The 17,131-nt window shown below is 42.6% G+C and overlaps 1 protein-coding gene across 1 annotated transcript; it reads left to right on the top strand.

Annotated features, from left to right (window-relative positions):
• The first annotated feature begins 3,522 nt into the window (after window positions 1–3,522).
• Window positions 3,523–4,400, top strand: LOC107771833 (histone H2B-like). The gene is made up of 2 exons (XM_016591283.2): window positions 3,523–4,068; window positions 4,268–4,400. Exon 1 carries the CDS (start codon window positions 3,598–3,600, stop codon window positions 4,039–4,041), a length of 444 nt encoding a protein of 147 aa, XP_016446769.1. The 5' UTR covers window positions 3,523–3,597; the 3' UTR covers window positions 4,042–4,068; window positions 4,268–4,400.
• Window positions 4,401–17,131: the final 12,731 nt, after the last annotated feature.

The raw sequence follows: 17,131 nt of genomic DNA, 5'->3' as shown, positions 1-17,131 counted from the left end.
GTGGTGCCTATGATGAGTCATCCACGTCCATCCTTCATCATCATTAGGTTGATTGACCTCAGCTTTGTCGTTCTCCAGTAATTCTTCATCTTTACTTTCTTTAAAACCACATAATTCATTCGGACTGAATGAGCCAAAGGTTATAGAGACTTGGTTTGTGCTTGATTTCTCATCTTCAAGCACGATCTTCTTTTCGCAAGCCAAGTCAATAACTTTTTCCTTGAAGACAAAGCACTTCTCCAGAGGGTGGCTCACAAGTCGATGGTATTTGCAGTAATTTGGGTCATTTTTTTCATAGCTTCATTTGCTCGCTTCATCTTCGGAAGCTTAATGAGATTTAACTCGAGGAGTTCTTCAAAAATAACTGGCACATCAGAATCTAGAAATGGGTATTCTTTCTCTTGCATTTCTTTTAGAGTCAACTTTCCACTTGGCTTATCTTGAAAAGAAGTGGATTTCATACTCTGCTTCTTGCTCACCTTCGTCGTGAACTTTACAAGTGATGTGTTGACATTCATAGCTTCTTTGCTTTTAGACTTGGGTACGAACTTGACCCACTTCCTGACTTCTTGCTTGTCGTTCCCTTTGCGAGGTTCATAGATAGGTAGCCTTTCATTTCCAGCAGAGGCCATGCTCAATTCCATGTCATGGGCATGAGTTGCAAGTTCTTCAAATGTGCTAGGCTTGATACCTTGAAAGATGTAGTGAAGTCCCTAATGCATGCTTTTGATGCACATCTCTATGCCAGAAGCTTCACTAAGCCTCTCTTTGAAGTTAAGGCTTGCATTCCTCCAATGATTTATAAAGTCGATAACTAGTTCACTCTTTCGTTGACGAGTATTTGTGAGTTCTATCGTACTCACAGTAGGTCTCGTGCTATAAAAGAGATTAAGGAACTCTTGCTCTAGTTGATCCCAACTATCAATAGATCCAGCCTCGAGGTCTATGTACCAGTCAAAAGCATTTCCTTTTAGCGAGCGGACAAACTGCTTGACGAGGTAATCTCCATAAGTCCCAGCATTGTTGCATGTCTCAACAAAGTGTGCCACATATTGCTTTGGATTACCTTTACCATCAAACTGTTGAAACTTTGGAGGTTGATAACCAATAGGCATCTTCAACATATCAACCCTTGTAGTGTACGACTTTGCATATGTAAGGGAGGACTTAGCAGCAACTTCATACTTGTTCTTAATGGTTCCTTCAATGAACTCCTTCAGTTGATCGATCGGAATCATCCCTTCAGATGTGACAGGGATAGCCTTAGCGGATGCTACTTGTCTTGGGGGAGAACCACTCTCTGGAACTTCTAGGTGCTTGCCAGGTGCGTGGGTGGATTCTTCTTCTATCAAGATTCCCATCCTATCTGTTAGCTTGTCGATTCTAGCATCTTGATTTTGCATGCACTTGGTCAATCCAGCGATTACTTCCGTCAATTTTGCCAACTGCTCCTCCACAGATGAAGTGTTTGTCACCATGGCTTGCATGATTGTCGTGGACGATGGAGAGTAGCATGGATTTTCACACAGATTAATCCTTGATTGGATCACGCTATGTGGTGTAAGTGGGGAGGATCCATTACTTGAAGCATCATTATCTTCCTTCACAGCAGAGTGCTTAGATCCGGAGAGGTCAAGTAGAGCAAGAGTTTTCTTGATCTTTTCAGCAATATCACTTCTTCTTTCGGGTGCGTTTGTGGAAGATCTTGCTCCTTTTGAGGATGAAGATCCGAAAACAGGGGTAGATACAGACGACACTTGGGGTGCTTATTGTCCTAACGAGCTTGCTTTGCTCCTCATAACTGGTCCAAAGCTTTCAAAGGTAACATCGAGGATACTTTCCGCATCAGCACAGAACCTGAAATTAGCAGCCTTGGTGGAAGTTGAACTGGAGTTGATTTTCTTTGAAGCTATTTCGATGTTCTTGAACTTTGGTGATTGAAAAGTTGAGATGAGAGGTAGAGATTGTCCTACTGGGCGTGCCAGAATTTGTAGACAATAAATTCTCGTCAAGAAAATAAAATCAAGATCGAAAACTATTGCAACAATCGTAGTATTTTTTCAAATAATATGAGTGTACAATCTCTATGAATCCCCTGGTTCTTCTTTTCAATAGTAAATAAATTCAAGGGCCTTTGAGCTTGATCTTGAATATGTAGTTGTCGTTACGAACGATGATCTTGTTCTTGAGCTTTAGCTTGATTGCTTGAACTTAACCTTGATTTGTTCTTCGTTCTTGAGCTTGAACTTGATTTGTTCTTCGTTCTTGAGCTTGAACTTGATTGCTTGAAGCTTGAAACTTGTAGAGAAATTTGCAGTGTTTGATTCATGAGCTCTTTCTGGCTTCTTGTTATAACTTTGTGTCTTTTCTGAGTTATGAAGACCCCTATTTATAGTTGTGGGAGGGAAGAGTTAGGATAAGAACAAACTCCTTTCGACCAATCAAATTGAAGTGTGACAATGCCGCACTTGATTGGCCAGAATATGTCACTTGCACACGTGGTGCAATTTCATTGGCCTTTTAATGTGACAACGTGGCACGATCCTATTGGTTCTTCCGCTTGACTTGGCGTGCTTGTCATTTGATACGTGACACCAAACTGGGCCTCTAGGAAGATGATATCTTAGGCTTAATGAAGTGAGCTTATCATTTTAGTCTAATTAAATGGGCTAGCCCAATGAATTAAGACTTATTTATTTAATTCATATATATTGGACTTATATAATTAATTCAATTATATTAGCCCATAGTATTTATTTGGACCAATATATCTTGTATTTAAAATATAATTCAAATTATTCTATGGATTTAATTTTAATAAAATTTATATGCCTACAACATTGTCAAAGAAACTTTGTACTTAAACACTTTTTTCGTAAAATGATCTATTTGAAAAAAAAACAAAACTAGTTTTATAACTCTATACTTTATAAAGTTTTCAATACTCTAGAAAAGATATGTTAGAAGATATTATTAAGCGGCATGTTTCGTTGTTTTATACTAAGAATAATTAATTGTTGTTATTTGAAGATCAATTATTCACTTGTCTTGAAAATATTTTTTATTGTTCACTAATAAATCGATTAGTTAAACTCATATTTCTATAATCAATTTGATTCATGATTGAATGGGGCAAAGAAAAAGACACTTAGATTTAACCATGGTTTAAATTATTCACTACTACTTTCTTAATTTTAAGTCCACGCAAAATAGGTTTCTTACCAAAATAATTTTGATTGTTTTCTTACCAAAAAACAGGTTTCCCGCCCACATAGGAAACTGAAATTCAAAAAGTTCCACATGCCGCTAAACCTTAAAATCAACCGTCAATGCGTCCTTCCATCAGCGCCTGATATTTACGATCCGCAGAACTGTAATCAACGAATGAGAAAAGAGCACGTGGATTCCAATAATGAACGTCCATTCTCGATTTGATCAACGGCTCACATTCACGATCCTCGTTAGTCGAGAAATCAACCAATCACATAACAGAATCAAAACCCTATATAAAACGCAGTCCCCCCCCTATTCCCACTCATCAGTCACACTTTCTCTTTACTCAATCATCTAATCAACTTTCTGTGAAAGCTCACTATAATGGCACCAAAGGCAGAGAAAAAGCCAGCTGAGAAAAAACCAGTAGCAACAGAGGAGAAAAAGGCAGAGAAAGCCCCAGCAGAGAAGAAGCCAAAAGCCGGCAAGAAGCTCCCAAAGGAAGCCGGAGCAGCAGGAGCTGACAAGAAGAAAAAGAGAGCAAAGAAGAGCGTTGAAACCTACAAGATTTACATCTTCAAAGTGCTGAAGCAAGTGCACCCAGATATTGGTATTTCTAGTAAGGCAATGGGGATAATGAACAGTTTTATTAATGATATATTTGAGAAGCTTGCTCAGGAATCTTCTAGATTGGCCAGGTATAACAAGAAGCCTACTATTACTTCCAGGGAAATTCAGACTGCTGTGAGGCTTGTGTTGCCTGGGGAGTTAGCTAAACACGCTGTTTCTGAAGGGACTAAGGCTGTTACTAAGTTTACTAGTTCTTAGGTTTGCATCTGGGGATTTTGGGTGAAGGTAAAGGTTTCCAGATTTGGCGTTTTGTTATGTTTAATTGTCCTAGAATAATGAAGTAATGCAAATGAATACTAATTTGTTTTGAGCAATGAAATTCTTAATTCTCCATCTTTCTGTTTTGTACTTTTGGTGTTCTGTATTACGTACATTATTTCGAATTCGTAAACAGAGGATGAATGTGATATATGCTCTTTTACAGGATAAACGCTACAGGATATGGTGATTGAATCTGTCAAATACATAAATGTCAAAGAATTGTTTAAGGTGATATTAAGATCTGCCGAGTATTTCAAATTGGTGATGCACTCTTTCATAACATACCAATTTATTTACCTCTGAGCATTGTTTAGGGCCTATTTTATGACTACAACAGCTTTAGCCTTTCATGATATTTTAATTGCTTCATTTGTTTACGGAAAACTTTGGCTTATTTTTTTTTTTCTCCTAAAATGTGAACAAAATCGAGTATATTTTTCTTAACACTTCCGTTTGTAAAGATCTCAAACCATTTCTAACTTGCCGAAGTCTCGAACCAGAAAATCAATACTGAATGACAAGCTTTAACATGAATTTTCACAATCAACCGACTTCTTTGCTCGTGTATATATATATATCTTTGCATATTATGCCATCTCCAACCCTAACACCAAATTTCACACCAAAATGGTGTAACATCAAATTTACTCCAACCACTACACCATTTTTTACACCAAATCTTATCTCTCTTCTATATTATACTTATTATTATCTTCTATTTACTTTTCATTTTTTATTTCCTTCAAACTAATACTATCTTTTTTCTTTTTTCTATATTCATTATATATAATTCACCACTTATATAATCATTTATTACAAAATTATTTTAAAGGATAAATCAACTAAAAGTGAAATCATTGATAAAAGATAGTTATTGACGAACTTGAATTTCATTGACGATCCAAATATTTGTGAATTTTTGCGACAAGAACAAAAACGAATAATCAATAAAAGAAGTCAACAATTTCAACAACCACAACCACAACAATCTTCTACCCCGTTCTCTCAGTATTTTAGTAATTTTGGTGCACCTGGAAATGACATAGGGGATTACTAAACTTATGTTTTATGTTTTTAATGTAATTTCAATTTTAATGTATCCTCCTTTTATGTACTTTAATTATAATGTATTTTTATTTTATGTATTGTTAATTTTCTTTTTTAAATTTTAGTTTTCACTTTTCAATTTTAGCAACATTAGATATCTTACATTTGCATTTTTTATTTTTAAATAATGGTTATATTTCTTTTTATACAATTATAATAATAATAAAATTAACTTATAATTTTATATAAATATAATATATACAAAAATAGGATATAAAATTAAAATTATAAAGATCTTAATATAAAAATTAATTATATACACAATATATGATAAATTAAAAGTCCAAAAAATAAAAAGATTGAATAAAATAATAATAAACCAAATTTGGAGTGATGAATAGTGTTGCACCAAATTTGGTGCAACACTATTCATGCTCTATAATGGTGCAAGATTTAGTGTTGCATTGGAGCAAAAAAAACACCATTTCTTGCACCAAATTTGGATTTGGTGCAAGAAATGGTGCTGCTTTGGAGATGGTCTTAGCCTTGGATTTGTTATATACTACCTTCCTAAGTAAGGGTAATCTTGTCCTTTGAACTATATTTTGCTATAAATATTGTATGGGTCCAAATTTGAACAACCACGACCGCTGATGAGTACGACAAACGACGAGATCCTCGTAGCTCAACATCCTGCAGGGGATGATCTATAGGCGAACAAGAGACTGTATGACTTTTGCAACAGTGTAGGCCCATTAGGGGATATTAGGAATATTCTTTCGAATATTCCCTATGATTTTTCTTTTAGGGCTTAGAAGGGGTTTGTCCTTTATATATAGAGCGTAAAATAACCTTGTATGCTATCGGGGCATTTTCCTAACTTATAACACTTGCTTACAAAATCTATTGAGGTCATTATTGTTTAAAGGTTCGTCTTGACAGGATAAAGAAATCCTATCCCCTGTATTCTCCTTGTACATCTTTCGTTCTAGAGATTATTATACTTAGCTAAGATTTACCCCTTCATTCTCTTTGATTAATTTATTCAAAAAGGTTCCGATATCTTTTGAGTCAAAACAATTTGGCCGTCTGTGGGGATTTCTATAGCTGAGATCTTAGTTTCGTCTAGATCCTTGAAAGAAATAATCACCTCTTCTTAGCCTTGCAAAGGCCAACAATGGCAGGAAAGGGAGAAGCAAGATTAAAGGCAATGGTAGGTGTCACGAACAACCTCATAAGTTCCCTCAGTGAAGCCGGTAGGGAAGAAAACAAAAACGCGACGCCAAGTTCTACACCTGAGGGAGAGATCTCACCCCCCGCACGAGGGTGTGACTGTCTCGCACGAGAGGGAAACCTCAACATCCGCAGCAGGAGAAGCACCACCGGCTGTGAAAAGGCTATTAGAAGAGTGGTTGACAAACACCTTGAGCAATATACTCGACAAACCCGTTCAAAGGGATATCAAAGGCACAATACCCGCAGAAACCGCAACTGTCGCCAATGAGCTAGAAACTCCACGAACATGTAACACTCATACTGTCATTGATGCAAGTAACGATGCACTTGCGGCCATCTTAAAGAAAATGGAAAAGATGGAAAATGAGAACAAAACACTTCGCGATCAGATGAAAGAGCATCATGAAAGGGTTGATAAAATACCGGGCGCTCCAAAGTTGCTACAAAAACGTGATGTCGGCCGATTCATCGAACAACCATACAGTGAAGGGGCGGCTCCCCACTCTATTCCGAAAACCTTCAAAATGCCACCATTTTTGAAAATATATGATGGCACCACGGACCCGAAAGATCACTTAATCCATTACGTTACTGCAGTAAAAGGTAACGATCTATCGAAAGAACATGTGCCATCAGTGCTGCTGAAAAAGTTTGGTGAAACTTTGATAGGGGGAGCGTTGACATGGTATTCCCAACTACCAACACGATCGATATCAACGTTCACAGAAATGGCAGATAAGTTTGTCACCACTCACGCGAGAGCAAAAAAGGCAGAGGCTAGGGTAAATAACATCTTCGCCATCAGGCAGACGACATGCGAGAGACTTCGGGATTTCGTATCCCGATTCAACAGGGTGAGAATGAGCCTACCAAACGTGTCAGAAGGGATGGCGGTAGCAGCCTTCCAAAATGGGTTAAACAGAAACGGGTCAAAAGAAACCAAAAAGCTGCTAAGTAGACTCATGAAGTACCCCCCACCACGTGGGAAGAAATCCATAAGGCCTATTGCGCCGAAGTAAGGGCAGACGAGGATGACCTAAACGGTCCGATCCAGCACCTAACATCGGTCCAAACCAAAACAAGGAGAGATCGCCGCAACGACGGCCGAAGGGACCAACTACCCAATTTCAATCGAGAGAGGCACCAGCCCTATATCCGAACATCCAACCCACCTCCTCCACGACATGCAGACGTTGCGCCTCGACACACCGCACCACCCCAAAATGAAAAAGGTATGCCTCCATTGTTATTTGCTCATAACTTTTGTGTTTCTTCTTCAGAAATAGTATATGCACTAGAGAAGCTCGGCACAAAGGTGCAGTGGCCGCAAAAGATGAAGTCAGATCCGAGAACCCGGAGATCGAACGTTCTGTGTGAATTCCACCAGGAAAGGGGACACAAGACCGAAGACTACATAGGTCTACGACAGGAAGTGGTAAGAATGCTAAACTAGGGACACCTGAAAGAACTGCTGAGCGATCGAGGACGGGTTAACTTCGCTCGTGGACGCGACCAACCTCAGGGACCTCCAAAACCACCGTCACCAGCTCGTACCATACAAATGATCATTGGCGGCGGTGACGATATAGTAATAAACCATGTGAAATTCACCACCACACATAAACTCAAACGGACAGCCGCCCACGAACAGTATGACGACCTCGAAGATAGTATCATCTTTGATAAGTCGGATACCAACGGTTTGTCTTTCCCTCACTATGATGCTTTGGTTATAACTTTACGCATCGCGGATACCGAGGTAAAGAGAATAATGGTGGATGACGGAAGTGGCGCGTGTATTATTCACCCACGAGTCCTCATTCAGATGAGGGTCAAGGATAAAATAGTACCGCGTTGCATAACACTAACGAGTTTTAATAACACAGTGGAACGAACCTCTGGAGAGATAGTGCTACCCGTTCTGGCAGGAGGAGTCACCCTGGAAACGACATTCCACATCATGAACCAAGAAACAACCTATAACGCCATCATAGGGCGTCTATGGATACACTCCATGCGAGCCATCCCGTCAAGTTTCTATCAAGTAATCAAATTTCCTACCCCATGGGGGATATTCAACATCCGAGGCGAGCAGCGCACCGCCCAAGAATGCTATCGAATTGCCCAAGATTGCACACACACCCAACAACTAAAGGGGGCAAGTGCGAAAGCATAGCAATCAGCCATATCGGGAACCGAATCCGAATAAGAACAACATCAACAATATCGTACAAAATAGAAGCTTGCAAGGCAACCATAGAAGACCTTGACCCCGTTCAACTGGACAACATCGATAGCACAAAAAAGGCTTGTATCGGACACAACCTCTCAGAACAAGGTAAGTACCGTGAGTTCTTAACTAACAATGCCGATTTGTTTGCCTTCTCCCATTCAGATATGCCAGGAATCCCAAGGGATATTACCACACACAGGCTGAATGTTGACCCTCTTTACTCGCCAGTACGACAAATGAGGAGAAAGTTCAATGCCACCATCAATGAGGCGGTCAGCGAAGAAGTTGATACGTTACTCGCTAATGGTTCCATCCGAGAATCAAAAATATCCCCAATGGGTCGCCAATGTAGTCATGGTAAAAAATAAGAACGGGATATGGCGGGTGTGTGTCGAATTCACTAACCTGAACAAAGCATGCCCAAAAGATTCCTTTCTGTTATCGCATATCGACCAGCTCATCGATGCAACGGTGGGACACAAACTACTAAGCTTCTTACACGCTTATTCTGGCTACAACCAAATTCTAATGGCTGAAGAAGACCAAGAAAAGACCACTTTCATCACTCACCGAGGAATGTACTGCTACAAAGTCATGTCGTTCAGACTTAAGAATGCAGGGGCAACATATCAAAAGTTAGTTACCAAGATGTTCAAAGAACAACTCGGTAAGACCATGGAGGTTTACATTGATGACATGCTAGTGAAGTCGAAAAAAAAAGAGGATCACATTGGTCATCTGATGGAAGCCTTCGAGATATTGAGGCAATACGGAATGAAACTGAATCCCAAAAAATGCGCCTTCGGCATAACCTCAGGAAAGTTCCTTGGTTTTCTAGTGTCACAAAGGGGTATCGAAGTCAACCCAGATCAGATCAGAGCCATCGAAGGAATACCGGAGACATTAACCAGCAAGAAGCAGGTGCAGAAATTAACAGGATGAATAGCTGCCCTGTCGAGGTTTATTTTGCGGTCAGCGGACAAATGCCATAAATTCTTTAATGTGCTAAGCGAAGACCACTGACTCCAGTAAAATTCAGAATACGTCGACGCCTTGAGAAAGTTGAAAGTGTACCTATCCTCGCCACCACTACTCGTCAAGGCAGACCCGGGTAAATGCCTACTAGTGTACCTAGCAGTCTCTGAAGTCACGGTAAGTGTAGTCTTGATCCGCGAAAACAAAGGTACGCAATCTCTGATTTACTTTATCAGCAAAACATTAATCAACGCCGAAACAAGGTACCCTCACCTTGAGAAACTAGCTCTGGCATTAGTCATAGCTTCACGAAAGCTTAGACCATATTTTCAATGTCACCCCATAAAAGCGGTGACAACCTTCCCCCTTAGGGGCATCCTACACAAACCCGAACTATCGGGTAGGTTGGCCAAATGGGCCATAGAATTAAGCGAGCACGATATAACATACCAACTGTGAACTGCAATTAAGTCGCAGGTGCTCGCCGATTTTGTCGCCGATTTTAGTGCAGAAATATTGCCTGAAGTAGAGCAGAAGGCGCTCCGCACTTCCGCACATTCCGACCTCTGGGTCCTCTGCACCGACGGTGCATCTAATGTATCTGGATCAGGACTGGGACTCGTCCTCGAAGTTCCTACGCGCGAAGTAATTCACCAGTCCATATGATGCCCCGAGATGACTAACAATGAGGCCGAGTATGAAGCTGTGATTGCAGGATTGAAATTAACCCTAAAATATGGCGCTCGGCGACTCGTCCTCCATTGCGATTCTCAACTCGTGGTGAACCAAGTCACTGGGACTTTCTAAATTAAAGAACAGAGGTTACAAAAGTACCAGCCATACATTCACAAACTGCTGCCAGAATTCGATGAATGCTGCCTTGACCAAGTACCGAGGGCGCAGAATATTGAAGCAGATGGTCTCGCCAAGCTAGCGGCAGCCACCAGAAATATCAATAAGGAAAATGTGGTCACTCTTCTCCATTCCTCAATAGACCAGGTCGAGGTACATTCTGTAAACCTAACTTGGGATTGGCGCAACCGCATCGTAACATATTTGCAGGATGGAACGCTCCCACAAGATAAGAAAAAAGCCAAAAAGCTTTGAATACAGGCAGCCAGATACAACCTCGTAAACTGTGATCTTTACAAGAGAACGTTCGGCGGCCCCTTGGCCAAGTGTCTTGGGCCAAATCAAACAAGGCGAGTACTAGAAAAAGTACAAGAAGGGCACTACGACGCCCACACGGGAAACCGCGCCCTCATCCAATGCCTCATTCGCGCCGAATACTATTGGCCTACCATGGAAAATGAAACCGCGGATTACGTCAGGAAGTGTGAACAGTGTCAAAAGTATGCCCCTATGATACACCAAGCAGGAGAACTCCCGCATCCCGTCACTTCTCCATGGCCATTCATAAAGTAGGGGATGGATATTGTCGGACCCCTCCCGGCAGGACAAGGTAAGGTACGCTTCCTTTTGGTTTTAACTGACTATTTTTCTAAATGGGTGGAAGCAGGTGCATACACTCAAATATGTGAGCAAGAAGTTATCACGTTCATTTGGAAAAATATAATATCCCACTTCGGCATCCCCAAAGAAATCAACTGTAACAACGGACCTCAATTCGTCGGAAAGAAAACGACTGAGTTTTTCAAAAAATGGCACATCAAGCGAATACTCTCCACACCATACCATCCCGCCGACAATGGCCAAGCCGAATCCTCCAATAAAGTGATACTGAATATATTGAAAAAGAAGCTCGAGGACGCCTAAGGTCTATGGCCTAAACTACTACCAAAAGTACTATGTGCATATCCCACTACGCCAAAAACTAGCATAGACGAGATGCCATATTCACTAGTCTACGGGACTGACGCAGTTATACCCGTCGAAGTCGGAGAACCTAGCCTGAGATACTCCAACGAAAGCGGACCAAACAATGACGAAAGTAGGCTACAAGATCTGGATGAAGTCAAAGAACGAAGGGATATGGCCCACATAAGAATGGTAGCCCAAAAACAACAAGTAGAAAGGTACTCTAACAAGAAGGCCAAAGTACGACCGCTCAAGGTCGGAGACTACGTCCTCAAAGCTAAAACATAAGCAGCGAAAGACCCTAACGAGGGAAAACTAGGAACAAACTGGAACGGACCATACAAAATCACGGCGGCAGCAAACAAAGGAGAATTCCAGTTAGAGACAATGGAAGGAAAACTACTCCAAAATTATTGGAATGTTGCCCATCTCAAATACTTCCACTTCTGAAAGGAGGCGCCACCTAAGTCGTACTCTTTTTCCCTCATCCTAGTTTTGTCCCAATCGGGTTTTCTCGGTGATGTATTTAATGAGGCGGCAAGGTAGACGTCTCGAGGTCCGAAGTATTGTTCATTACCCCGTCTGTCGATGTGATCTCGAGGCCAAATAATGAAGGGATTGGATATAGATAATCAAATCTCCATTGTATGCACAAAGTCAACATGTATTTCCTACAAGAATATAATATAATCTCCATTGTATGTACAAAGTTGACATGTGTTTCCTACAAGAATAAAATCAAATCTCCATTATATGTATAAAGTCGACATGTATTTCCTACGGGAATATGATCAAACCTCCAATATATGAGAAAGAATTCCAATGGCTAAGGCCAGTGACAAAAATATGAGTTCGACCTCTTTCGAACTACGGCGGGATCCTACTTCGATGCCAGTTCGAAAGTAACATCCCAATGGCCAAGGCCATCGATAAAGATATGAGTTCGACCTCATTCGAACTACGACGGGATCCTACTTCGACTCCAGTTCGAAAGTAATATCCCAATGGCCAAGGCCATCGACGAAAATATGAGTTCAACCTCATTCGAACTATGACGGGATCCTACTTCGATGCCAGTTTGAAAGTAAAATCCCAATTTCCAAGGCCAACGACAAAAATATAAGTTCAACCTCGTTCGAACTACGACGGGATCCTACTTCGATGCCAGTTCGAAAGTAACATCCCAATGGCTAAGGCCATCGATGAATATATGAGTTCAAACGCATTCGAACTACGACGAGATCCTACTTCGATGCCAGTTCGAAAGTAAAATCCCAATGGCCAAGGACATCGACGAAAATATAAGTTCGACCTCCTTTGAACTATGATGGGATCCTACTTCGACGCCAGTTCGAATGTAACATCCCAATGGCCAAGGCTATCGATGAAAATATGAGTTCGACCTCGTTCGAACTACGACACAATCCCACTTCAACGCCAGTTTGAAGTAACAACCCAATGGCCAAGGCCATCGACGAACATATGAGTTCGACCTCGTTCGAACTACGACGAGATCCTACTTCGATGCCAAGTCGAAAGTAACATCCCAATGGCCAAGGCCATCGACGAAAATATGAGTTCGACCTCATTCGAACTACGACGGGATCCTACTTCGACGCCAGTTCGAAAGTAACATCTCAATGGCCAAGGCCATCGACGAAAATATGAGTTCGACCTCATTCAAACTACGACGGGATCCTACTTTGATGCCAATTCAAAAGTAACATCCCAATGGCTAAGGCCATCGATGAAAATATGAGTTCGACCTTGTTCGAACTACGACGGAATCCCACTTCGACGCCAGTTCGAAAGTAACATCCAAATGGCCAAGGCCATCAACAAAAATATGAGTTCGACCTCGTTCAAACTACAATGGGATCCTACTTCGACGCAAGTTCGAAAGTAACATCCTAATGGAAAAGGCCATCGACGAAAATATGAGTTCGACCTCGTTCGAACAACGATGGGATCCTACCTCGACGCCAGTTCAAAAGTAACATTCCAATGGCCAAGGCAGCCAAGGCCATCGATGAAAATATTAGTTTGACCTCGTTCGAACTACAACATGATCCTAATTCGACGCCAGTTCGAAAGTAACAGCCCAATAGCCAAGGCCATCGACGAAAATATAAGTTCGACCTTGTTCAAACTACGACGGGATCCTACTTCGACGACAGTTCGAAAGTAACATCCCAATGGCCAAGTACATCGACGAAAATATGAGTTCGACCTCATTCGAACTACGACGAGATCCTACTTCGATGCCAGTTCGAAAGTAAAATCCCAATGGCCAACGCCATCGACGCAAATATGAGTTCGACCTCCTTCGAACTACGATGGGATCCTACTTCGATGCAAGTTCGAAAGTAACATCCCAATGGCCAAGGCCATCGACGAAAATATGCGTTCGACCTCATTCGAACTACGACAAGATCCTACTTCGACGCTAGTTCGAAAGTAACATCCAAATGGCCAAGGCCATCGATGAAAATACAAGTTTGACTTCACTCGAACTACGATGGGATCCCACTTCGACGACAGTTCGAAAGTAGCATCCCAAAGGCTAAAGCCACTGCCAAAAGAAAGAGGGATCGACCTCACCCAAAGCAAAATCGGCTTAATAGTTCGACAAGTACCCTGGATACCATAGATATTTCAAAGATCATCACCGAATCGGCGAAACAAATTCTATATTACCTCAAAATGTTACTTGCACCTATCTTTACAACGGGCTCAAGCACGCCCTTACAAAAGTCCCAAAGCAAAAGTAAGTACAAACAAAAAGTTACACATCATCCCCGGTTGGATACGCATCTTCATACAAAGAGTCAGAAGCAAGGCGGTTTACAACATCAGAGTTGATGTCATCCCCGTCAGGTGTAAGAGGGTCGTACCCGCATGCCTCATGAGCTGCACGAGCTTCGACATGCACACCGTAAAGTTTTGCTTCAGATGCCCTCCCTTTGGCATAAAGAGCCTTGTACACGTCAAGCCGGGCGTCAGCATGGACCTACAACTCATATAAGCGACGAGGCACGACCAAATTGGCTGAGGCACGAGACGTAGAAGGTTGTGAGCGTTGATTCACATCCTCCGTTCTTAGTAAGGCCACTTGCCCATTCAACATAGATAGCTCCGCCTCCAACTCCTTAACACGCCCCTTAAGCCCCGCTACCTTAAGCTTAGATGCCTCCTTCTCCTCGGTCAGCTCCGACCTACAAACATAGAGGGTTTTCTCCATAGTCGCCATTCCAGAAATATGAGTCGCTAGCATATTAGCACCGACACTCAGTTCACCCTTAAGCCCCTCAATCTCCGCCGCTTTCGTACCTAATTCAGCGGTCAAACTAGCCACCTTCGCTTGCAAGTCAGCATTCTCGACATCACCCCCTGACTTAACTCAAGCTCATCCTCCTTTACCTTAAGAGAGGCCTCAAGTTCACTATTGCGGGCGGCAACCTTCATAAGCTCCTCATCTCGCTCTCTCAGCTCCTCGACCTTGCGCTCCAGTTGGTCCTCTTTCTGTTTTGAGTCCCTCGCAAAACAATTGAAAATCAGGGTCCTGATTATAAATGTCGGACATTGCACAATGCTTAGCGTGATGCTGCTGATATTTGGAAGACATCTTCCCATAGATGGCCATCCACTTTATTTCCGGGCGCTCGCGCTCAGTCTCCATGATAATGGTCTAGTACAAAAAGAAAGAAGTTAAGACAAAAACACAGGTCGACAATAACAACGCAAGCCTAACGACGAAAGGGAAAAGAAAGACACCTACCCGCAAGGCCATGCCAGTGACATTCTGAGACAAATCCAAGTCGCTTATCGCTCTAAGTACCTCTCTCTCAGGGGCAACACATAGAGGGGCTAAAATAGACGCCACTTGATCACAATTCGATAACAGGTTGTAGTCTCCCGGGACAATTATGTGACGATCAGACCTTTCCACTCTGACCTCCACATGAGTATGGCGCTCCACATGAGTATGGCGACCTACAATCTCGCGAACGTCCTCCGGGTCGACATTTGAACCTGAGCCTTCGCCTTCGACACGCCGTCCTCCTCCAATGTTGGATGACGCCCCACCCTCAGCAGAGCGCACGGAGCCGGCCCCTGGGTAAATCCCTTCCGTTTGGGGAGACCTCCCCGCTAAGATGGCGTCGGCCATAAATGTAGGTACAGGTGCCGTCTGCGACGCCCTACTTCTACCGGCGTCCACGACCACATCCTTCCCAAGCTCCATTCTCCTCCTTTTTCTCAGTAACGACTCATCCCCGTTAGAAGATTCGTCCAAGAGGTGAGGGGTTGGTACGGAAGAAGCCTCCTCCCTCACGACCATATCCCTAGAGGGACCTTCCATTTGAATCGATTGAGGACAACCCCCTCGAACATATTCAGTCAAAGTAAACTGCATTCCTGCAGCAGCGACAACCTGTCGGAATGCAAGGATTGGTGCCCTCCGCCTAGAAGCTCCTTGACCTGTCGTCATGAAGAGTCGTATCAATAGATGATGATGTATAACCAACAAAGTGATATGGGGGAAAACATTTACCGGATGAAACTCTCGGGCCATAACGTTTTATGAAGGCGGTCCAATCTCGGGTCTCCATTGCATGGGGCAACAGATGGGCTACCCAATCCCTTATACCCGCAATAGGGCAGGGCGGACGTCCCATAGCTACAAACGAGAAGCAAACAAACCCTATAATGAATGAAGAGTAAGAGAACGAGTAAAATAAGTAGCGAAACTTACGAGTCTCGTTCCACCGCTCCGGGAACCTGGCGGGGTCAGAAACAATGTGTTCGGTTTTGACAAAGAAGTACTTATGCCAAAACTTGCGACTTGCTCGATCGTCGGTCCCAACCACCAGCCCTTTTGTTCCACGGTGCCTCAAATGCACCATAGTACCCCTGTGGTAGCTGGCGAGGATAGGTGCAAGAAGTGGTGAATAGTAACCTCACATTCCGCCAATTCCGCATACTTTGTCAACAGCAGGAGTATCTTGAGCGTGTATGGCGAAAGTTGTGCCGGGCAAACTTGATAGAATCTACAGAACTTTTCCGCTAATGGAAAGAGGGGGAAAGAATAACCAATCACGAAAGGGTACTCGTAAAAAGCGTAGTACCCAGGTCTATGGACTTCCACGAAACCCCTTCCCGCTGGAACCATGTCAACATGAGCGGGGATGCCATACTTTGCACGGAGAGCGTCAATATGAACTTGTTCCGTTTTAGAGAGTACGGGGGTAGGATTAGGAGGAAGATCTTTGAGGAAGTCGCTTCGAGACATGGGGTGTCTCAGCAGCAACTCCTCCACCGTAGGAAGGCTATCCCCTTCTTCCACCATCATATCCTCACCACCTGAAGGGGGCGCCACGGACAACGAGGCGGCCTTAGAAACCCCCTCATGAGATCGATGTGATCTTGGCATGTTTTCGATGAAAAAGGTGTTAGAATGGTAGTAAAGTATGTAAGCAAAGAATGGGAGAAGAAGAAGCAGAAGGTTGTTAGAACAAACTCGGGAGGGATGAGAAAGGGTAATCAGAAATGAAATGGCCAAGAGTTTTTGAAAAAACAAACCCTCCACCTATTTATAGGATTGGGTGGTGCCAGAATCGAAGCGGAAGGTCGCATAGTGGCACCGCAATCGAAGCGACAAGCCATCAACCCCTGTCTCGAAAACACGCATAATGATGACGCATGTGGAGATGACGTCAT

The sequence above is a fragment of the Nicotiana tabacum genome, chromosome 8 (assembly GCF_000715075.1).
Source record: "Nicotiana tabacum cultivar K326 chromosome 8, ASM71507v2, whole genome shotgun sequence".
In the NCBI taxonomy this organism is placed as follows: domain Eukaryota; kingdom Viridiplantae; phylum Streptophyta; class Magnoliopsida; order Solanales; family Solanaceae; genus Nicotiana; species Nicotiana tabacum.
Note: the sequence above shows the minus strand (reverse complement) of the source record. Positions and strands in the feature narration are given on the sequence as shown.